The sequence below is a fragment of the Spea bombifrons genome, chromosome 5 (assembly GCF_027358695.1).
Source record: "Spea bombifrons isolate aSpeBom1 chromosome 5, aSpeBom1.2.pri, whole genome shotgun sequence".
Taxonomy (NCBI): domain Eukaryota; kingdom Metazoa; phylum Chordata; class Amphibia; order Anura; family Pelobatidae; genus Spea; species Spea bombifrons.
The window spans coordinates 86,000,705-86,025,870 of NC_071091.1; the positions used below are offsets into that span (position 1 = coordinate 86,000,705).

General features: G+C 40.1%; 1 protein-coding gene across 1 annotated transcript; it reads right to left on the reverse strand.

The window, feature by feature from the left end:
* Positions 1-927: 927 nt before the first annotated feature.
* Positions 928-6,230, reverse strand: LOC128498042 (cytochrome P450 7A1-like). The gene is made up of 6 exons (XM_053468316.1): positions 6,106-6,230; positions 5,365-5,605; positions 3,951-4,558; positions 3,375-3,505; positions 2,668-2,846; positions 928-1,838 (listed from the first exon to the last, which is right to left on the reverse strand). Exons 1-6 carry the CDS (start codon positions 6,183-6,185, stop codon positions 1,539-1,541), a joined length of 1,539 nt encoding a protein of 512 aa, XP_053324291.1. The 5' UTR covers positions 6,186-6,230; the 3' UTR covers positions 928-1,538.
* Between the last annotated feature and the right edge of the window lie 18,936 nt (positions 6,231-25,166).

The window sequence follows — 25,166 nt, forward strand, 5'->3', positions numbered from 1 at the left end:
AATATTTATTAGATTTAGAGTTTTCTTCTGTTTACCCACTTTGCATTTTGTTAAATGATAGAAAATAAAGTATTAACATGACTATTTGTATTAGCATTCTTACTTTTCAGCATTTTTCACACCTTGCTAGACCTTTAGCACAGTACTGTATGTATGATTGTCTGTTTCTTTGCTGTGTGCATTTCTTGTATTCGTATACGCATATGTGTGGATGCATTTTGGTCTGTCTCTATCGAGAAACTACCATCTACCATTCTCTCAAAACAACGAGAGAGAAAGAGGAAACATGAATGTGCTTTCAGCTTCGTGTTGCAGAATTCCAAATGGCAGTCTGTCCGTGATGCCACAAAAAAAGCTCTATCAAACCAACATTTATTTATTTGCCAAAATACATTTATTTCTTACAGAAACAAGACAAAAAAAAATAATTACAAACATAGCAATCTTCTAATGCTCATAACAATGTTTTAACTCTTTGCTTTATTATAAAATGTTTTAACTCTTTGCTTTATTATAAAACGTTATACCAAAAAGATACTATACAAACTAGTAAAATAAATCAGTATTTAAAATATGATATGACATTGAGGGAATTGGTACACTTTCACATAGTGCTTATATAGTTCTACAACTCACAAACATATATACACAACTATCAGAGATCAGTGAGCCTACCTAAATTATTTATATGCAATCACATATAAAATACAGGTTTTTTTTATATCTTTCCAAATCCCCTTGCACATTCAATAAATGTCCTACTTATACATATATATGTGTAATATCCAACAACTCAGCTATAGTTACATTTTTACAAATGGTATCCTTCCGTTGTGTTATTTTATGTATTGTGCCACATTTCTTAGGATGTTTTAATTTAATTTGATATATTTAGCCATTTTTAATGACTTGAAACATATAAGACAAATGGATTTTAGTTTAGTTTCAACAGCTAAAGTTTCTATAGAATTATTTTCTTTGTTATGCCTGGGAGGACATGGTTTTCAAGGCTTAACAAGGGTTTTTTAGCTTATTCTGTAAACAATATTGTAATTCTTATTTTATCATTTATTATAACGAAACATTCTGGCAGTGGTGGAAATGTACAGAGGACACTAATCAGAAGTACTGTGGCAGCCAGCTTTGTTATTCAAATGTATCCGAACTGGCAGTCCCTATATATTTTGTTCTTACGTGGCTGCCTTAAGTAAGTCAAGGGACTCCATTGTGAACGTAAAGTTCTGATATTTCCTCCCAAAGGGTTACTACGGAATAGTACCAATGCCGATTTGTATGTCTTATGGACGTAAGCTATTAATGCCTTGTACAAGGGCCACACCTTTAAAGTCTTTGTGTATCATAATTTGGCACCCCAAATATAAAAATATTTGGGGTGGTAATGGCAGAAATTGTGCACTCCCATGTCACTATGCAGCCAGAAATTAACCCATTCATGCTGCAGAAATGGTAGAAATAGAGGAGGAGGCTCAAAACTGCTTGAGGTTCATTGGAATATTTGTCAGGGGCAGCAAAAAAATTCAATGTGATTTTAACCTGTACCGGAAGTCAACTTCATGTTTTGGCTGCAAGATCCCTAAACCTGCCCGGGACTGATCTAAAGGGGGGCACTTTGTGTTTTTATCTACAAGTTCCAGATCAAAGTAAGAAATCAGCAAAGTCAGTAACTGTTTGATCTCATGGACAGCAAAGTGTCGACCCGGGCACTTGGTTTTGCCAGATCCAAAGGGCAAATAGTAATATTTTAATTTCCGGCCTTTTAGGTAGAAGTTGGTCTTCTCTTTCAAATTTTCATCTAAGTAGCGGTCATGCTTAAAAGTCTAGAAATGAAACAGAAAAATATAAGTTTGGAGTTTTGTTATACAATACTGTATTAATACTATTGTATTTTAAGATTAAAGTATTCAGTATATACAGGGCACTGAGATTTTTTTATACATTTTTATAAATAAAAAAAAGGTTTTTTTATCTTATTTTTTTTGTCATGTTAACTTTATTATATGCCTTCCCAGGTATTTAAAGTTATATTTAGTTTTTCACCTATTATTTTTTTTTCAGTGAAGTTGATGCCAACCGAGTTCAGTTCCAGTTAGGTATAAATGTAGTTTTGCTGTAGTGAAGTGAGTTGGAAACTTTTTGAGAGCCAACTCGGATTTCTTTGGCCTATAGTGAATAGACTAGACTGATTGCTATGTCTCAGGGACTATTGAGCAATGTAGGGTGTTGATGTAGGGGGTTCTTGCAGAACAACTTAAAATAATTTCATAGGATATATACAATAAGACAGGCTTCTGGGTCATGGGATGCCAGTCACTGGGTCCCACCAGGGCTTTCCCCATTGGTAAATTGTGGACCAGACAGACTAGGCATATTGTGGACCCTCTGCCACATACTGTAACTGGTGTCACTTCTTCATGGGCCAGTTGGGAAAATCAGAGATTACCCTTGAAACTGGCCCATAGACACTATGGAACACTGAACACCATTACCTGGGACTCAGCATAGTTGTCTACATATTGTACAGTAATGTATAGCATTCAAAATCTATATAAAGATCTTGTTTGAACAAAAAGTTACTTTAGTAACCAGGCAAAAATATTTTTTAAATGCATTTTTTGGTTATCAACTGTAAAACCTGATATTACTCACCATCGGGTCTTCATAAACTTCAGGATCCAAATGTACCATCTGTGGGTAAAATGCTACAATATCATCTTTTCGGATATTGTATGGCTCATCGTTGTCCAATTGAAGAGTAAAGTTCTCCTTGGCAACTCTGACATTGAGGGATGCACTGGATAATCTCATAGACTCTTTAATTATGCTGTCTGTAGGATAGCAATATAAAGGTTAGTACTTTTAACAGCTGATTACATATATCTATCCTTATCTAGTATAATGCTTCAAAGCTGACAATCATATAGTTGACATTAACAATCTTTGTAAACTGCAGGGATATCAACTTATATTTTGGTTTTAAATACCCTAAAAAGCACGGGCAGGGTGGCCAGGGCACGGGGAAACCAAGGAGAGCAGTAGGGCCACGTAACGTGATGTTATGTGACCCTGTGGTGATAGGGTGGCTGTTTCAGGCCAGGTAAGCAGTGTTAGATAGATTGAGGGCAGTGTGATAGAGTATGTATGATAAATATGTGTTAGTGTGGGTGTGTATGCATAAGGGTTTGTTGGTGTGAGTGTGAGTTGTATGTGCTCTAGCTTATATGTTAGTTATTTGAGCCAGAGGATACCAAAATGGAACTAGTTTATGCAAAATAAATGCTACATACCACATTGTTAAATGTTTATATGAATTCAATGTTCTTTTGTTGTGTATTTGGCATCAATGGCAAACTTACCCAAAATAGGCATATCATCTAACTGATGACGGTTAAGAAAAATGTATTTTCCATCAAAACTGACTTTCTGAGAAGTCTTCTCTAAAACCTGATGGATTTCCGCACTAGCTGCCTTCATTGCATTTGAACACCTATTATAATAGCATTACAATATACATGTTAGTATAAATAATATAATAACTTATACTCTTATTATAATAACTTATAATTAACAAACAGAAATAACATGTTCTCAGTAACTCAGTGGTTTGAGCTAAAATACCATTCATGCGAACATTTTTAACAGGATACTTGGTTGCAGATTTGTCAGAAAATATAGACTAGCTAGGACTTCCGAAATAACTATTTACCCAGAAATAATTATACACATTTGCTAATACCGAGAATCTATTGTAATGCTTTAGTGGCCATTGTATGAACCCTTATAAAATTATTAATTCCTAACAAGGATGATATGCTAGTTATAAAAGCAAAATTGTAATAATTAATTGCGTATAAGAATCACATTTATTTTAAGTGTTCAAATTTAGCCTCTTATTGGCTCTTCTGAGTCTTCTATAACTTCTGTCTCTTTACCTGAGTATGTTGAATACACTCCAGAATGTGGCAGGTAAGGTGTTGGCTAAGGAAGCCCAGAGGAGCGCAAGGTGAGTCCTTGCTTTATCTGTATCACTTAAGGTTGAAACTGAGTCTGTCAACAACATTCTGAGTTCTACAATGTCAGAGACGTTGATCCTCTTTCTTAATTTCTCATGTAGCAGGTCTTTGGCTAGGTTCTCTCTTGCACTGTAGGCAGATTTGAAGACGTGGATTGGCAGACCTGCTACAAGGGCAGGAAATATTTTGTCAAACTCTTTGAAGTTTTCTATGGCATTTAGGATGAGTGCTCTCTGTGCTTCTTGTCTTGCAGCATTTGTATCTTCTTTTGAATTAAGCTCTTTGCCAAAAAGAGTTAGGTAACCGGACTCAAACATGACACGGTAGCAGAAGGCATACAGTCCTTCGGTTGCCCAATCTTTGCTGGATAGTTTAAATGCACTGGGTTGCAACATGGTGTGCTGAAGATTTTCCATCATGGTTGTGAGAAGAGGGTCCAGGGCATCACCTTGCATGGTTTTCATAAAGGTTTCATGCACATTTTCAGCTCTCTCATCCGCTGGATCCAGATTGTGATGGCCAAATACCTGAAATACACACTTGCACTTTAGCTTACAAATATCATGATTATGATAATTAACTTTCATAAGATAGCACAACACTTCTTACAATAGGGAGAGCTGATTAAGGCGTCTCAACCATGGTATGGTTTGCAATCCATGAGAGCAGGGAGGACTAAGAGTCCAGGCCAGGTTTCCTCTTACTCTGAGCGTTACAGGTAATTAGGCTCACGCATTGCTTGTTTACGTGGCACTATGTAGTTGAAGAGGTCACTGGGCTTTGGGCCAGTTATAGACCTTAGCAGCTAGGAGAGAGGCTGATAAACTGATGATTGAGGCGTTTGTAACTCCTTAGGACAGTGTGGATAAGCAGAGGAGCTTCTTCACTGTAGCTAGTAATCTATGTATAGTAAGTGCTTTCTAAAAACCTCACTATGTGCCTGGAAGCAACTGCATTTCCCCAACAAAGATGGGGACAGACCCACACCCACAGGAGCAGGTTTGCCACACTTTATTTTAACCAGTGTGGACAGTATTCTACACATTTGCCAGTGTGTTATTAGGTTTTCATAATGTAATTACTATTTATCACTAAATATATATAATTTATGAATTCTATGAATATACATATTACTAGACTGTTCAAAAATCCTAGGACTATTGTCGCTGGTCAGTATAAAACAAGGATACCCAATCTGTAGCTCATCCCTGTATTGGTATTAACAAAAAAACAGCTCCTAAAATGCTTAGCCAAGTCATAGCCATCATCTTAATTTAAGAGTCATTAAGAAGTGTGGATATATCTGATGACTACCCCGGCCTTGATTTTATACCTTTGCTGAAGTTGCAAAGTGAAATTTCTGCCAGTCGAAATGCTTTCCATAACGCATCACTGAGCTGAATGAGAATGGGTCTGTGACAAAGTGAACAAAATTCCCAGCAATTTTACAGGTGAAAATCTTGCCATATTTCTTTTCTCTTGACCTGAGAAATTCAAGTGGATTGGCACCAAACTGTAATGCACATCCAAAATAAGGCATTAGCCCATTTTCAAGTTGTGGTTCTCCTGGCTGCCTGTATAGGAAGAAAAACACAATATAGTCCTTTTCTGAAGGTGAAACCATGTTCATTTATTACATAATGATATCTGAAGCCACATTCATTTTGTAGACAATAATTTGCTAGGTAGAATACATATCTTGTTTGCTACATATATACATATACTATTTACACAAGATCACAAGAATACTGAGCAGTCCTAGCCTATATCTGAAATAAAATATCTAATATAATATTCATAGAGAAATGTTTGATCCGATATCCCTGTTCTCAATGCATTGAGAACGATCTGCTTGCTACATAAACTAAACTACTATTTTTCTTATTCTTATTTATAATAACTACATGGTTTTTAAGGTATGTTGCAGCATAATACAAAATAAAGTCCATTTTCAATGAAAAAATCCAAAAAATAAGCATTCTATATATAAAAAATAAGATGTAATATGTACAATAGAACATGCATGAAAAAAAAGTTTTAAAAAATTAAATTTAAAAATGTTTTATTTTCTTACCTTCTACGTATGCTAACAACAAGCCAGAAGAAACAGCACAGGGTGACCACTAGACCCCATATTAGTGATACAGTTAACATCTTTCTTAGTACAATAATCTCATATGGGGGATGAAGCACACAATCAGCCAAGCATAATGCTTGGACATCAGGACACAGTCACACTTTTATACCCTGACGAGTAGAACAGAATGCCTTACTGGTGAACTATAGTAACCGTGGAGAGGTATTAATTCATTTTTCTTCCAAAGGGGAACTTTTTTATGGACCTCTATCCATGACAATTATCTAAACAAAAACATTTTAGAGGCTCATTATGAATGATAATTTGAAGGACTCAAAGGTGTGTTTATGATATCTTATATATATATTTGCTTTCCATACATTATAGTTCAATCCTAAAGTTACTTCAGAACAGATTCCATGGTAGATGGTTCACAATATGTGTATAAAGTGTGTAGTAAATATTATATGGCTTTACATGATAAAGGTAAATGCAATGTAAAAATAGCATATTATCTAATACTTTAACAACAACCTTGACCTTTGTACTTTTCAGATTCTATGTCCAGAGATTATGAACTCAAGTAAAAATCAAAGCATCAGACTGGCCAAATTAACATGTTTGAGACACAAGAAACAGAATTTGATGGCAGATAAGAAGAACCATTCGGCGAACTAGTTTGCATATTCTTGCTGATGTGAAGACTTAAACTTTAATCAGGATAGCCGTATGCCAATCCCATTAATGTTTTAATTCCCTCACTCAATTAGCCTTTAGCCCTTCTGCTATGGGGCTACTTATTTAAAAAAAAAACACTTATTCACTAATGATAGATCTGATCTGTTATTTGATTTTATACTATGCAATGACAAATTACAGTTAGTTTGGAAAAAGCTCAAAAATTACATAACAAAATATTGCTTGTGTTGCATCAGCTGTACTGTTGGACGAGGGCCGATCCTGAGTCACTGATGCCTGGGTGCCAGAACGTTTTGGCACCTGCAGCTGGGTGTGGCAATATTGCTAACTCCTCCTCTTAACAAAGAGAATACCTTTAACAAAACCCATCTTCTATGGCAACCACGGTACCTCTTTGGGCCCCCCTGACTTCACCACATAACATGTCACTCACATCCCACAGTGCCCTCTTTGCCCCCAAACAACTTGTCAGTGCCATGTTGGGCCCAAGCAGTTTGCCAGTGTCATCTTTGCACCCCAAACAGCATTACACTAAATGTATCAGTGACATCCAGCACTCTGACTTTAAAGAAGTTGCTGAGCAAGAGGGGCAAAGCTATTCATTATATTATAACTGCAGAGAGTTAAAAAAAAAAAAGTAAAACAAATGTCCCCAAACCCAGTGATTTATTCACATTTTGACACTGAGGGTGGTATACCACAACTTCCATCACCACAACCACAACAGTACAACTCCTATTACAATATAGTCATCCAGACAATGATGATGGTACATGGTATATCTTATCATTATAGAACGACAGACACAGGCGTACGGCATCTCCAATCACTATATACTGTATCAGATATTGATGGTGATATACCATAACTCCCATCACTATATACTGAGCCAGACACTGATGGTGGTACAGCTTAACTCACAATATTACATCAGTATATTAATTAACTTTTTAATTATATGTGCTGGGCTATTGGTGCAAGCTTTCCTAGTTTTAACACCAAGAAGCTGTAGGTAAGACATGTGTATAAAAAGACTAGCTAGAAGAAACTACAAAAGGTTGGCCCATCAGAATGCACAATTAAGATTATGAACATTGATTCATCACAGATCAACAAATAAAATTTTTATGGTGTGAACAAAAAACAGAAAACTACCAAAAGTGCAAAATTGTCTTGCTTTTACCTTTGTTTGAGGTATGTAATTCTAAACAAAAAAGGTTGTCACTGTTGGGTTTTTGGGTCTCATCCAAAGTTGCAGGCCTGCTTTCCTTGCTACTGCTGTGTTCTATTGTGCTGCTTGCTCTGTTCTGATTTTTATTTAGACTAAGAATTGCCATTTTGGGGACAATTGAAGATCACGGTGCCGTAAACATTTTATGATTGAGTAGAACCAAATTCAGTGCATATCCTAATATTTGGGTAGTCTTCTGGTATCCTTGTTTGTGTCCTCTCTTTGTGTGGTCCACCAATTACGTTATTTCTTTAGTATACCAAATTTTGAATATGTGATCAGGTATACCTTCTTGAAATTTTGGGTTGTTTAGAAATGTAATATATGGTGCATCTTGTAGTCCGTAGCATTTTCCTTGTCAGTTTCTAACCTTTAATAGTAAGGTAATTTGGATTCTCTTTGATCTGTAATGGAAGCTCAGTGTAAGGTGTGTGTCTAAAAGAGTGATTCCATAGAAATAAATTAAATTGTGTATTTTGGTGATGTCTCCTGAAGTTGGTATATTGGCTGTGGTTAAATTCAAATAGTTTTTTGGACAAGCATCTGACAACTACAAGTGATAATACTATAATATTTGCTTTTAAGTCTGTAGCACTACAATTCTTTCTAATGGATGTTTTATTCCTTAAAGCTGTATTTATTGATTACCAGTGTTTATGTGATGTATAGAATATAAAATAATATTGAATGTATTAGACAACCACGAGTTAAATTAAACTATTTTAGCAAGTTCCTGGGCAGGAGTGGGGTGTGCATAAATACTGCTCCCAAGACTCTGCGGGCAAATTGTAGATTTCTATCATTTTAAGAAATTAAATCTCTATCTCTGAGAGTAAAATTTTGGTTCCAAAAGAGGCAGTGAATCTTTGGGGAGCTGTGAAAAAAGGACAGCGGGATTGCACAGATTACAACTATCAGAACTATCAGGTACATCAGAAACTTTAATGAGATTCTGCCTTAAAAAGTGACCTATGCCAGAAAACAGTTGAGGCACTTTGTGAAGACACAGCAAGTGTCACCCAAAAAGATGGAACATGGGACTTTCTGTAAACAGTGTCTGGAACACCACTATTTAGCCACACAGTTATTTCTCAAAGTTTCCTAAATATTTGTACGCTTAGAGCAATTTTCATATATGTCTAACAACCTACATTATTATAGAAATATGTCTAAAAGAAACTATTCGTGCTGTTAGTATTTATGTACTTGTTTATGTAACCAGCTAAAGGATGTCTGTGTAGAGAACATAAAATAATTCCACTCATGGACAACAGGGTAATAATACATCTTAGTCCCATACAAATTTGAACTATTCATGCACATCCATGAATCTACATTGCACACACGCATATTTCTTATACTGCACATATGACACTTATAATTTACCTATTGGTTTTCTCTACCTGTTTAGGCTCTATTGGGAGCTGAGCTGGTACAGCACTGCTGGGGGCCGGCTATCTAGGCAGTTCGCATTGCATTAAGGTTTTTTACTATGGTTTGTAATAAAATATGAAGTATATACTGTATGTATGAAATAAATAAAAGTAGCAATTAGTTTAAAAACATCTTGTAGGTTTTCAGTAGGTTAGTAGGTGAAGATAACATATATAGCACCTAATACAATGTACAGATAAAATGTACAGATATATTGTTAATTGCGTATCTGTAAGTGACATTTCATATAGATCGTCATCAAAACCTGAACCTATCCCCTTGGCTGACATTGGCATGCTAAGTTATCTATACGACTACACTACATAAACGCATTGGAAGCACAAAAGCAAACTATCAACATTTCTGTAAGCACATATATGATGCGGCTAATAAAGCGGGTTCATTAACTAAACAAGGGGTGTCAGGCAGCATGCAGGCAGTGGCGTCGCTACAGGGGGGCAAGGGGGCAATTGCCCCCCCTAGGTTAATCCTTGCCCCCCCTGTTGCCCCCCTGCCGAATTTGGATCCTGTCTTTCTTTTCTTTTATTTCTTTTTTTAACGCGGAGGAGAGAGAGGGTGCGGCCCGAGTAAGATCGGCAGCCAAGGCTGTGGGAGGGTCTTCTGTACTGCATAGAGGAAGCGGAACCTAGCAGAGTTCACGTGACATCACATGACTCTGCTTCAGTCCCGCTTCCTCTGTGCTTTACCAGAGAATGCAGAGGGAGGCCGCGCCCTCTGCTGAAGTCTGTGAGTGGCGTCGAGGAACTGCAGTGCTAACCGCAATCACAATCCCATCATGCCTAGGTTTCAGCATTTACTGGTTGGATGTGTAAGTGCTGGAACCTAGGCATGATGGGACTTTGATTGCTGTTAGCAATCAAACTCCTATCATGCCAAGTCAGCCAGTACATGCTGAAACCTAGCTAGCTGCCCCCCTTGTCTATTGATGCTGCCAGCAGTATGGGGTCTGCCCATCACTTACAGCCACCCTGTACCAGCATACACTGGCTGACTTGGCATGAAAGGAGTGTGATTGCTAACAGCAATTACAGTCCCATCATGCCTAGGTTCCAGCATTTACTGGTTGGATGTGTAAGTGCTGGAACCTAGGAATGATGGGACTTTGATTGCAGTTAGCAATCACACTCCTATCATACCAAGTCAGCCAGTACATGCTGAAACCTAGCTAGCTGCCCCCTTGTGTATTGATGCTGCCAGCAGTATGGGGTCTGCACATCACTTACAGCCACCCTGTACCAGCATGTACTGGCTGACCTGGCATGATAGGAGTGTGATTGCTAACAGCAAGCACAGTCCCATCATGCCTAGCAGGGGAGGGCTGGCAGCCTAAGGCCTGGGGGGCAAGTCAAGTGAAGTGGCTCCGCCCCCTCGCACTCACCTTTCACCCCTCACGCTGCTCCCATCACTATGCGGCCATCAGACTGCTGGAAAACTTATCTAAACGGCCGCTGGGTGCTGATGCCACCGGCCGGAGCTACTTTAATCCTTTTTTTTATTTATTTAATATGCCGGATCGGCTTGCCATATTAAAAATAAATAAATAAAGTATTAAAGTAGCGCCGGCCGGCAGCATCAGCACCCAGCGGCCGTTTAGATAAGTTTTCCAGCAGTCTGATGGCCGCATAGTGATGGGAGCAGCGTGAGGGGTGAAAGGTGAGTGCGAGGGGGCGGAGCTTTCACCCCTCACGCTGCTCCCATCACTTGGCGGCCATCGCATACGGCCGCTGGGTGCTGATGCCGCCGGCCGGCGCTGCTTTAATACTATTTTTTTTTCATTTAATAGCCGATCCGGCTTGCCATATTCAATTTTAAAAAAAAGTTGCGCCGGCCGGCGGCATCAGCACCCAGCGCCCGTTTAGATTAGATTTCGGGCGGCCTGGGGGGCAATTGCCCCCCTGCCCAGCCCGCCCCTGATGCCTAGGTACCAGCATTTACTGGTTCCCTGGGTATGATAGGAGTGTGATTGCTGTGTGGGCAGTGTGGACGGCAGGGCTGGCTTTGGGGTGTGCAACCTGTGATCTATGCCTGTAACTTAGGGGGTTTTAAATACCTTTTAATGACGTGTTTTTATGTGAATTCCAATTGATCTTTACCTGCAAAGCTGGGTTTTTGCGTTATTCTGTAGATCCATATCTATATATTTCCATACATTATTTATGTATACCTGCAAATACAGTGTTTGTATGTCTTATTCAGTTGATTAATACCTGCAATGCTGTTTTCATGTATTGATTTGATCTATACCTGCGATGCTACATTTCATATATTATTATTGTATACCTGCAAATACAGGATTTGTATGTCTGATTCTGTTTATTTGATATATACCTTCAGTGCTGAGATCACAAGTGAATTTCAGTTGATCTATCCATGCAAAGCTTGGTTTGTGTGTTAATGTGTTGATCTATACCTGCTATCGGCAACTGGGGCTAATATTAATATATATGGGCAGCAGGGGCAAAAACACTAAGGGGGGTATAAACGACAATGCAGTGTGAAAAATCCATCCTGATGCAGACATCTGTGACGTGGATTGTGTCCTGCTGTTTGTGTGTTTCTGGTTATCAGTGTAGCAGAGCCTGTCCTCGGGTGTGTGTGTGTGTGTATAGGTTTTGGTGTGGCAGAGCCTGTCCTGGTGTGTGTTTGGGTGTTGGTGTGGCAGAGCCTGTCCTGGTGTGTGTGTTCAGTTGTCAGTGTGGCAGAGCCTGTCCTAGGGTGTGTGTTTGGGTGTCAGTGTGTCAGAGCCTGTCCGTGTGTGTGTTTGGATGTGGGTGTGGAAGAGCCTGTCCTGATGTGTGTGTTCAGTTGTCAGTGTGGCAGAGCCTGTCCTGGTGTGTGTGGGTGTCTGTGTGGCAGAGCCTGTCCTGGTGTGTGTGTGTGTATGTTTGGATGTGGCAAAGCCTGTCCTGATGTGTGTGGGTGTCTGTGTGGCAGAGCCTGTCCTGGTGTGTGTGTGTATGTTTGGTTGTCGGTGTCGCAGAGCCTGTCCTGGTGTGTGTGTCTGAGTGTTGGTGCGACAGAGCCTGTGTTGGTGTGTGAGTCTGGGTGTCTGTGTGGCAGAGCCTGTCCTGGTGTGTGTGTGTATGTTTGGTTGTTGGTGTCGCAGAGCCTGTCCTGGTGTGTGTGTCTGAGTGTTGGTGTGACAGAGCCTGTGTTGGTGTGTGTGTGTCTGGGTGTTGGTGTGACAGAGCCTGTGTTGGTGTGTGTGTTTGGTCATCTGTTCCTGGCACTTAACTTACAGTAGGAATTATTTCATTTATATTTATCCAGAGATAAAATGCCCTCCTGAAGTTGTAGTGACTTCAGGGGACAAAACGTTCAAGGCCCTGAAATCATTTAGTGGAAAAGTTATTTATTGTGTTATAATATTTATTTCAAGGATTAGTCGCACTCAATTGTGGCTTCAGGCTTCCCATGTTGAATGATCAAGTATTATTTTAGCCCAATAACAAAAGTATAATTCCATAGCACATTACTTTTGGAAATGATGAATGCCCCCCCAGTTTGACTGTGATATCTTGTGTGCCCCCCCTATATATTGTTTCTAGAGTCGCCACTGCATGCAGGCAACCAGCATTTGGATCTGGGGCAGCATGATTTGGTTTACTCATCTCCGATGAAATAAAAAATGCTAAAGATTGACCCTTAAAACCATATTGTAACTTTACTGCAAAGTCCACGTGCTGATAGCAATTTATTTATCTGTAGTTCCATAAAAAAATCTGCCCTTATCTTAGTAGGGCAAATATATCATAATTCTTTACAGTTATATAACACTGTAATTGAATCTAGCTTCAGATGCGTATGAAAGAATCTAGCCCTAAAACGTCCATGTATATGTGTGTGTGTGTGTGTGTGTGTGTGTATATACACACACACATATACATAGATGTTTTAGGGCTAGATTCTTTCATACGCATCTGAAGCTAGATTCAATTACAATATTTTCATCTATATAATGTATATATACACACTATATAGATGAAAATATTGGGACACCTGTCCATTACACCCACAGGGACTTTGATGACATCACATTGTAAATACCGTATTTATCGGCGTATAACACGCACTTTTTTAACTAAAATATGTAGCTGAAAACCTACCTGCGTGTTATACGCCGATAAATCCTAGAGCCAGTGGCGGAACTACCGGGGTCGCAACTGCGACCGGGCCCTGGAGTTCTGCCAGTCAGGGGGGGCCCAAGGGGTGCCGAGCGGTTGCTGAAGACGACCGCTCGGCAACTCTCGGGCCCCCCTGACTGACAGAAATCCAGGACTCCTCTGCTGGCGGCCGCCGCCTGCCTCAGCCGCCTGCCGCCTGCCTCAGCCGCCTGCCGCCGCCGCCTGCCGCCTGCCTCAGCCGCCGCCGCCTGCCTCAGCCTCAGCAGCAGCAGCCGCCGCCTGCCTCAGCCCTTCAACTCCTGTGTTGGAAGCGTGAGGCGTTTGTCTCGGGTGCCGGCGCTCAGCAGTGAAGCGCCGGCACCCGAGACAAACGCCTCACGCTTCCAACACAGGAGTTGAAGGTAAGTGACCGGGGTGGGGTTAGGGAGAGAGAGGGGAGATCCTGAGAAGGGGGGTTAGGGTGTGTGTGTCTGAGTGTGAGTGTGTCTTACTGTGTGTGTGTCTTACTGTGTGTGTGTCTTACTGTGTGTGTGTGTGTGTGTGTGTGTGTGTGGTTTCCCAGATAGCAGTGATTCTGATGAAGTTTTTTTTGTTCAGTTTTTTTGTTCAAAAATGGGGGTGCGTGTTATACACCAGTGCGTGTTATACGCCGATAAATACGGTACATAGACATTAATATGTAGTTGGTCCCATCTTTGCAGCTGTAGCAGCTTCCACTCTTCAAAGAATAGAGAATACTTTCCACAAGAAAGCTGGGGAGTTTCTGTGAGAATTTTTGCCCATTCATTCAGAGGTGAGCCTAGGGTTATCGGTGCCTGGTTGCAGTATTTTGTGGCGCCCACCAGTCTAAAACACACAGATTCTCACTGAAACAAACACACATCCTCTCCACTGCACCACTAACCATAGGCTCAAACTTGATACTCTACCACCGTATGCTGACACACACATACTAACACCATACACTAACACAAAACTAACACACACTGATACCAAATACTAACACAAACTCACTCACCATACACTTACACATACATACATATACACACCCTCACTCCCTCTCCCATCATCCTTTAGCTTGCACATGTATTTCACATGGAGCCATGCTTTGCTTACCCTACTACAGTGGGGCCACATAACACACATTGCGTGACCACTACTGTGTGCCTCAGGTACCTGGAGCTTGAGTGTGGTGCACCAGTGCCACTCACCTTAGCGTGCCCATTGGAGTGGAAGCATGTGAGTTAGGGTAATGCAAGGTAAGAAGGGACAGCTGCCATGAACCACATCAACCCCAAGGGCTGGACAGAGGATTACTAAGAAGCCATGGCACTATATATTTTTAAACTCTTGCAGCATGCAGCCAAGCATATCCAGATGGAAGCAGCACATTGCAGAGCCTGATATGCCATGAGTAGCAGTATGGGTAAGTAAATGGCCCTATTGGCCTTCAGCCCACCAGACACTTTCCCTGTATGCCAGATGGCTGGTCTGGCCTTGGGGGGAATATGCACAAGATCAGCATATTGCAGGAAGGAAGGAGAAATGACCAGGGGTCATAGGCTGCTGGTAGTAAGTATGACTGGGCAGGGGACGGGCACTAACTGGGTGCTTTCCCAGGTGTCCATTATTATTAAAGACTGCCATGATGTGGGGCCAAACACTGTTCGCCCTACCAAAAAGTCAAGGCAGACACCTAGAACATAGGGATGCCAGGGTTGACATCACTTATTACACACAGTTAATCACATTTTGTCATTTTTACATACATAGTCTTGTTTTCTTTTTAGATTTTAAAAGATGCCTTTTGCATATGCTACAGCATTTGTCTCATCAGATAAGCACAATTTATAAGCACAATTTATGTCTGAGACAACATAATATTCTGTACTTATTTAGTCATTGAAGTATGGCAGGGTACTATTTTCTATATGCTTTATTGACTGATAATACAGAAAATGGATGTAGGTATAATATCCATTCTCACAGCAGATTCTATATGACCTTGTGGAATTTATTGGCAGTGACAACTGTCAGCTCAGATATCAGTTCAACTACAGTAAAGATAAGGTGTAGCTCTGGGTATATTTTAAAGACACAGAAACACAAATAATGCTGCTATATGCAAATGTATTTGAATCTGTATTTTGTTGAATGTCAATCATTGATCCATAACACATCATCTAAACATAGCATCATAATAAAATTAGTTTCATATAAGGGCATTTAGAAATATGCATTTCCTTCTCTTTATGTACACATAAATATGGTAAAGATATATTGATCTCCACAACAAAAGCATTGCAAAGGGGAAAAGTACTGGTGTAATGGAGGTCCCTGCAGCCCTGCATCGTGGGGACCCCTGTCCAGTGCATTTTGCAGAGCACAGACATAGGCAATGAGGACCACGAGGGAGCAGAACAGCTCTCCCTAGCCAGTGCACAACAAAGTGCTGTTCTCCCCCTATAGCTCTCAGTGTTTCTCCTGCCTACATCAGGTAGGCTGCAGCTCCCGTTTATTATTGCTGTAGACTCTAGGTCAAGCCAATTATAGAAGTCTGGGGTCTCTGCACAGATTTTAGCTAAGCTAGGGGAATGGGCGCCACTTACTTGGGTCTGCAAGCAGTGTCCTCCTCCATGCTCCATTTTAGACCTGTGTTTTTTGGGGAGAGGTTTGTGTTATATAAACGTGTGTTGGTGGTGGTGCCACACATAGGATTCGCCCGGGTATGAAACACTCTCCATACACTCTTACTGTCTGCTCCTTTATGGAGCTGATTTTTTTATTTGCTTTCAAGATAGGGATCTTTATATGATTTCAATGTAACATTTTCTTTGACAAACTCATCCAACATGTCTTTATGGACCCTGGTTTGTGCACTGGGCCAAGTCATGACCTTCGTTTGAGGGGCTAGCACTGAACGAGGACAAAAATATTCATGGCAAAAGGTAATGGAATGAGAGAGGCAGAGGTGAGCCTAGGGTTAGCGGTGCCTGGTTGCAGTATTTCTTTGGCACCCACCATAACTAAAACACACACATTCTCACTCAAACATACACACATCCTCTCCCCTGAACCACTAACCATAGGCTCAAACCTGACACTCCTACTGTCTGCTCCTTTATGGAGCTGATTTTTTTTCCGCTTTCGGGATAGGGATCTTTTTATGGTTTCAACGTAACATTTTCTGTTTGTTTGCACCATGAAATATATGACCATTCTGTGAGGTTTTGTCAATCTGTTGAATTGCTTTTTTTTGGGGGGGGGGTTGTTTTAGTCAGGTCATTGAATTGAGGTAGTTGAAATCTACTGCATCTGTTTCAAGCTTCAGAATCTAGAACTGCCTTCATGGATTTCCAGTCAGTTGCAAGCTGAAGCGGAGTGGCGCTTTGGCCTACCCTGTTCTCCAATCGCTTCACCTGAGGGATATGTATACATGATTTGTGCTGTATTTGTGCACACGATTCATTTGAAACATCTACCTGGGTCTGTACAATGCCTATACATATTAGACTTGTGCAAAAGGAACTAGAAAACCTTAGAATATTTTTTATCCATTAATTCATTTGTCAGTTTTGGCATCATCATGACCTTACCATTCTTCTCAGAGAGCAGTGCATTTTGCTTAGATATCAGTTGGCACAGGTGGTCCCATGTGATTTCACAGATGGCCCAATAACTGCTTTTATTACACACACCATCGTCCAAAGTAAGAGGGTAACAAAAGGGCAACATCCACAACCATCAAAGAACACAGCTCTTCTAGAAAGCAGATGGCTTCCTAGAAGGTTAAAATAGGTTGTCGAACACTCAATATTCAGACTAAGTGAGGTGTGATTCTTGCATCATCCAACTGCCCATTGCTCTATTGCTGCCGCTCTATCGTCTTCCTGAGAGATCAATGTATAAAAATTGTCCAGTTTTGGGGAAAATTCAGGCCCATACCATGTTGTTGGATGTGTGTTTCTGCCGTGCCAGCCATTTGCACTGCTGCTTACTCTGATGGATCAGTTTATATAATTGGATGAGTCTATCCATAGGTGTAGCGCTAGTCTTGCTGGTGGTGGTGGTGTTGGTGGTCCTGCAATGCAAACTCTACCCTGGATCTCTTAACTCCTAAGCTGATTGAAGTAAGTAAGTTGTTGAAATGGGAGTTCAGAAGGTGGCATTAAAATATTGCACCAAATTTATTTTTGAAAAAATGCACCAAAAACAAACAAAAACTTTTTAGATTGTAAGCTTGCAAAAGCAGGTCCTTCTCCTCCTTCTGTACCAGTATAACGTCTGTTAATGAGATTTATTTACTTTCACTGTACCCTATTATAACAACGCTATGGAATCTGCTGGCACTATACAAATAAATGTAATATTTAAAGTATAATTTATATATCTACAAACTCCCCTTTTCACCAATATCTTTTTAGCCCTAGTTTCATGTACTAATTTAAAATGGTTTAACTATACAGGTATTTGAGGACTTGAGCACTTATTCTCAGTATCACTTGTGAAGTGACTCCTCCTCATGTTTACTTTCATTTATCAGCAAACATTCTGTGTCCACAGGCATGAAACTGAAGTAATGCATTGTGCGATGAAATGTTCTGATGAAATGATGCAACAATGTAGCATTCATTGACCATATTCTTTAAAGAGGTTCTGTATTTAGATAACATTGGCATTACTCAGATGTGACATCACAACGTTACCAACAAATCATGTGAATGACATCACACACACATTTTCCTGCTGGGTAGTTGATGTCAAACACCAGTGTCGGCTGTTATCACGTTTGTATGTGGCTTTTTTCTGCCTTGGTCAGTCCACAAGCCATGATGAGAGTTGCAAAGTCATATCATGCTTCCATTAAATCCATCCCTTGAGAAATGTTGCAGGGGGCTACTAAAATACTGGGGGATCTCCGTCTTTGGGTGTCTCCTCTTTGACACATTCGTAGTAGTATGCTCCATCCCATTTTATTACGATATTTAAATATCAATATATGTATGAATTATTACAAAGATTAAAGTATCTAAAACTGCAAATTAGTGTGGCCCTTATTGTATATTTATTTAGTGCTGCAGAATATAATACATCTATATAAATCAATAAATAATTTTCTATTTGTTGGGGACACAATCAGTAAGCTTTGCACCCTATTAGTATTATACAAAACATGTTGATACCTTTATTTCTATCCACAATATAACTAGACCTAAGCCCTACTGTGAAAATGACTTTAATTGTGAAATCTTGGGGAGGCTTGGGAACAAAGACATATAAAAGAATAAAGGGGCTTTAATATTTTAATAAAGTAAAACATAGACCTGACTTCTCCTTTAAAATGAGAATAATGGAGAGAAAAGAAGAAATCTAGTAAAATTTGACTTATCTGTGGGGTTCTGGGGTCCTAATAAACTAATATGCTACACTATAACACAAAGTGCTGTAAAATGCCTGCTAGCATTTGTGTTTAAACCTAAAGCGCCTTTAGTTTCGATTATTACCTGGAAAGCGTGCTCCATCCTCTGGTGACATTGTGGCAGTGCATAGGAATACTCTAGCCATCATATGTATTTTAACACAAATGATAGCCGAGTTTTACCTTATATGTTACCTATTTTGTATGCAAATGCTTGGTACATACATTGATGTATGTGCATATGAAGACTGGTCTCCCTGCATGGTTACATTTCCTGATTGTATTAACCTCTACCACTTCTGTTGGGAGGTTGTTTAACTTATCTACCACCCACTTAGTAAAGTAAAACTCCATTGCCTCTGACACCTTTAGTAGTCCTTCTCTGAATTGTGTCCAGCATGAGTGGAGATGGGGTATCCAGAACTGTATACAATACTCTAGTATACTCTTATGCCTATATTGCCCATCACTCTGCTTGCTTTTTCCAACAGTTTTTTGTATTGCCAGTAAATTCTCAGAAATAATTACTACCATGTCCCTCTCTCCAGTTGTTATTCTATATTTTGCCTTTACATTTTTACTTCCTAAATGCATTGCTTGATATTTATTAACATGAAATTGGAGCTGTCACATTCTTTACCATTCTTCTAGTCTGCACCAAAGGGATACCTTGCCTTTGAGACTTTTGAAATGTTGCTAATTACAATATTAAAAAATATGAATCCTAGTACAGATCCCTGAAGTACCCAACTTTCTTTGAATATACAAAATTAACAAAAATCTTTGATCTGGGACGGTCTCAAATATTTTACTAAATTGGCTGTATCCACTGTTCTTCTTGGTCCATAATTTTTAATTATTAATTTATGATCTTGTAAACCATTTAACAATCTTTCCTCTAGCAAGGTTTCCACTAATTTCCCAAATTACTGTTGTAAGAGTTAAATGTCTGTAGTTGGCCGAGTTGTCCCTGCTTTATTTTTTGTAAATGGTACTACAGTTGCCAACTTCCAATCTACTTGAAGTATTCCAGTCAATAGGGACTGATTAAATGATTCTGATAATTCAGACATAAATACTGACCACTGACAGGCGAAGTGAATAACACTGATAATCTTGTTATCCTGGCACCTGATCAGTGGGTGAGATATATTAGGCAGCAAGAGAACATTTTGCTGTCAAAGTTGATGTGTTAGAAGCAGGAGAAATGGGCAAGCGTAAGGATCTGAGCAACTTTGACAAGGGCCAATCCAGACCAGTCAGGGTGCCCAAACTCAACTGATAAGTCTTCTATGTGGGACAGAGTCAAAAGCCTTACTGAAATCTAGATACGCAATGTCTACTGCACCACTGCGATCAATTACTTTAGACATCCATTTAAAAATCAATGAGATTAGTCTGGCATGATCTTTGTGAAGTAAACCCATGTTGTTTCTGATCTTGAAACCCATGTGACTTTAGATGTTCAACAATCCTATCCTTTAACATAGTTTCCATTAATTTCCCCACTACTGATGTGAGACCAACTGGCCTATAGTTGCCCAACTCCTCCCTACTACCTTTCTTGTAAATGGGCACAATTTATGTATCCCAAAAATTGTTGTATTTCCCTTATTTTTTTTACTTAATTGGCTATTTGCTCTTCCGCTTGTGCTTTGGCAGCTCTTATTATTATGTTGCAGATAAATGCTTGTATGTCTATAAGTATGACTGCTATTACATTCTTTTGTCCTATCAGTTGAATTGGCATTATGGTTTCTAATATTATTACATATTTAAGTTTTATCCATCCATATAATGTTGTACTTGCTTATAAGCCTTCCATTGTTGCTTTTTGTACCATTTTGTCTTTGCCTCTGTGTGAGAAAGAAATCCAAAGATTGTTCTTCCTTGGTTACATATTGTATTGCTCGCCAGTCTAGTACTATATCCATTTGATCTCTATCAGAAGATCAGATGTATGTATGTCACAAATTGGATTCTGACAGAAGAGCTCCGGTGTGTGGCCAGTAGTGGTACTTCATACACAACTAATGAGTAACAAATCACTCCACTACAACCCATGCAGCAAGGTCATCTGGAGAGATCAGAGATCTCATTCTCTCTCTGACTGGCCTGCAAAGCAGCAGTTTGAACAGTAGAATGAGTGTACATCCATCAACGCATCCTTTGTGCTGCTCTCTACTTTCTGAGATTGAATACTGGGATATGATACCATATCTGGCACTCAGCAGTCTGATACTGGCCACAAACTAAGGAAGATGGAGTATGCAGGTTTATGCATCCACTAGGCCACCTATGCGTTATGCAGGGCCAAACCAGTCTTTACACAGCATTACTTACTGTGATCTTGAGTCTTCTGTTGCATATGCTGATAGTCTGTCAGAAGCTTTCCTTACTTCTTCTTCTTAGTTTTAAAGCTGATAGGATTTTTGCAGGAGGAGGGACAATACATGGAAAAAAGTAAGGTTTTGAGATGTTGAATCCAGAGGGTCAAACGGCCAGACTGTAAATTCAACTGAGTTCCAGTAGACTGCGGGTGTAAGCCGCACAAACATCCTATACTCTGCACATAATGTATGGGTTAGGTTTTAAATATAGCATGGAAAAGAACACATAATTGCTTTGTTTTTTGTACTGACTACATACATTTAGAGACTTTACCATCTTTATGCAATCACTATATACTTTACTTTAGTTAGTATAAAGAAACAAAACCAGAATTTTAAGTATTAACAGAATAAATATTTTGATAGTTAGTCTGTAGTTAAAGCTTTATTAGTCAATTCAAAATGACTCATTTTATAGGCTTGCTGCAAAATCTTGTAACCTAGTACCGGTATTTATTGATTCCAACAATCTTCGAATAGTACAGTAATAGTAGTCTGGCCCAATATAACCAAATCCAAAACCCTACGGTATTTGTCAGCTCTCTTAAAGCATAGTGGTGATCTAATATTAATGGCAACATTAAATATTAACATTACGTGATTACCCAGGAAGTTATTTTCGTAGCGGGAAGGAGTTGCCTTGTAAGATTTTACTATGTAAGGCTTTTATCTAGAAAGCATTTCATTTAAGAGAATACATTGTAGCTGGTCACTGTATAATGTACAACATAAAATCAAATTGTGTCTCAATTTGCCTTTAGAACAATAAATAGATGTTTCAGAGACAAAGAAAACACAATATTACAATATTCTGCTTGTTTTTAAAGGCAAACTACAGCCATCATACAGCCATCACTTTCATTTTTGTGGTGTTCCCTTTGTCATTTGCATTTGCCCCTTTACAAACTACTTAGCTACTTGATCTGCAGGAGACGTGTTCAGGAGAACGGATCTCCTGATGCTGATAGAATTACTGCCAGTCAACTCCCGCATTGGCTCTGCGATTGCTCTGCGGGAACCACAAATGGGGCAGTTTCTACACAAGGTGCTTTTTTGTAGTTGTATGAATGCATACAAAGTACTTTTATAACTAGTCATTGCACAGAGGGCTCACTGGGTCACTGGAGTGTCTCTTTAACCTATACTGCCTTATAAAATATGTTTTCAAAATAGAAGGAAACATTAATTTAGTTAGTAGACAGAGGAAAGTATGGATCAAATATGATGCAAGAAGAGATATCAGGATTTTAAAACATATACATATTTCCAACCTTTAGAATTTATGAAATATTAGAAAATGGTTGCCAATTATAATGGATGTCACTGTATTAAATAACAAATACTTGATTTTTATTAAAGATTCTGTAGCGCTGTTTAGTTTTTGGAATGTTTTTAGTCTGCGAGGGCCTTGTGTGTGTCTTGGATGTCAAAATTATGAGAGTGTGTCAGCATTTTTGTTTTTTATTACACCGCAGTCATATCATTCACAATCAATACAGGTTTTTCTTGGAGTGGATTTACATTCCCGGTATCTTGTTCTCCTCACACTTAATATATTTTGGATGGGGTCGAATAGCATCATTACCATTGGTACACAATGGGGTTTACCCACTAAAAGAGGCATCAGGAAAGTTCACATTAGAGACTTCACTATACGTTATGAAGCACCATCCCCAAAGAGCTCTTGCTGCAGGAAAAGTTTGGCTGGCCCTATGCATAGTCAAATCTGTAAGTTTTATCTAGTCTTCTAACCCATTGATTGAACTATACATTATGCATATTTCTTGCTGGGCCCTGCCAGTGGTGGCCCTTTATAATGAGGTAACTGAAGTCACAACCTTGTGGATATTGTGCAGAGATATTTAGTGCTCAACCAACACAACCTGCACAGTGAATCAATGTAACTCCCATGCTTTTATACTTTTCGTACATTCATTTTTGCTATTTATTTATTAATTTACTTTTTGAGGTTTGTTCTCTTATTCTACTTGCATCCTCGCTTGACATACTGAAAGCTGGATGCTGCATTTTTAATGTAAGCTTCTATTTTTATGGGATACACTTTTGAAATTATATATATATATATATATATATATATATATATATGCGTATATGTGCTGACAACAAAATCACACAAAAATTCTCAATGGAAATCAAATTTATCAACCCATGGAGGTCTGGATATGGAGTCACACTCAAAATCAAAATGGAAAACCACACTACAGGCTGATCCAACTTTGATGTAATGTCCTTAAAACAAGTCACAATGAGGCTCAGTAGTGTGTGTGGCCTCCACGTGCCCGTAAGACCTCCCTACAACGCCTGGGCATGCTCCTGATGAGGTTGTGGATGGTCTCCTGAGGGATGTCCTCCCAGACCTGGACTAAAGCATCCACCAACTCCTGGACAGTCTGTGGTGCAACGTGGCGTTGGTGGATGGAATGAGACATGATGTTCCAGATGTGCTCAATTGGATTCAGGTCTGGGGAACGGGCGGGCCGGTCCATGGCATCAATGCCTTCCTCTTGCAGGAACTGCTGACACACTCCAGCCACATGAGGTCTAGCATTGTCTTGCATTAGGAGGAACCCAGGGCCAACCGCACCAGCATATGGCCTCACAAGGGGTCTGAGGATCTAAACTCGGTACCTAATGGCAGTCAGGCTACCTCTGGCAAGCACATGGAGTGCTGTGCGGCCCCCCAAAGAAATGCCACCCCACACCATTACTGACCCGTCTCCGACTCTGTCATGTCTGTCATATGTGCTCAGTGTGAACCTGCTTTCATCTGTGAAGAGCACAGGGCGCCAATGCCAATCCTGGTGTTCTTTGGCAAACGCCAAACGTCCTGCACGGTGTTGGGCTGTAAGCACAACCCCCACCTGTGGACATCGGGCCCTCATACCACCCTCATGGAGTCTGTTTCTGACCGTTTGAGTGGACACATGCACATTTGTGGCCTGCTAGAGGTAATTTTGCAGGGCTCTGGCAGTGCTCCTCCTTGCACAAAGGCGGAGGTAGCGGTCCTGCTGCTGGGTTGTTGCCCTCCTACACGTCTCCTGATGTACTGGCCTGTCTCCTGGTAGCGTCTCCATGCTCTGGACACTACGCTGACAGACACAGCAAACCTTCTTGCCACAGCTCGCATTGATGTGCCATCCTGGATGAGCTGCACTACCTGAGCCACTTGTGTGGGTTGTAGACTCTATGTCATGCTACCACTAGAGTGAAAGCACCGCCAGCATTCAAAAGTGACCAAAACATCAGCCAGGAAGCATAGGAACTGAGAAGTGGTCTGTGGTCACCAACTGCAGAACCACTCCTTTATTGGGGGTGTCTTGCTAATTGCCTATAATTTCCACCTGTTTTCTGTTCCATTTGCATAACAGCATGTGAAATTGATTGTCCATCAGTGTTGCTTCCTGAGTAGACAGTGTGATTTAGAGCCCTGCGCGAGACTGCTTTTTTAATCCCGCTCCAGCTGTTTTGAATCCCGCTCCCGCAATGTGGGCGTTCCACTCCCACCCACTCCCGCCACATTTGTGGCCAATCCCGCCCGCTCCCGCCACATTTGTGGCCAATCACGCCCACCTCCTTACCTGATTTGCCGCGCAGTCCCGCAAGGCTGCCCTCGAGTTGTTCCCTCACAGTATCTCTTCTTTTGCTCCGCCCAGGAACAAGGCAGAGTCACGGGAAGTGACGGCACATCACGTGACTCCGCCTTGTTCATGGGCGGAGCA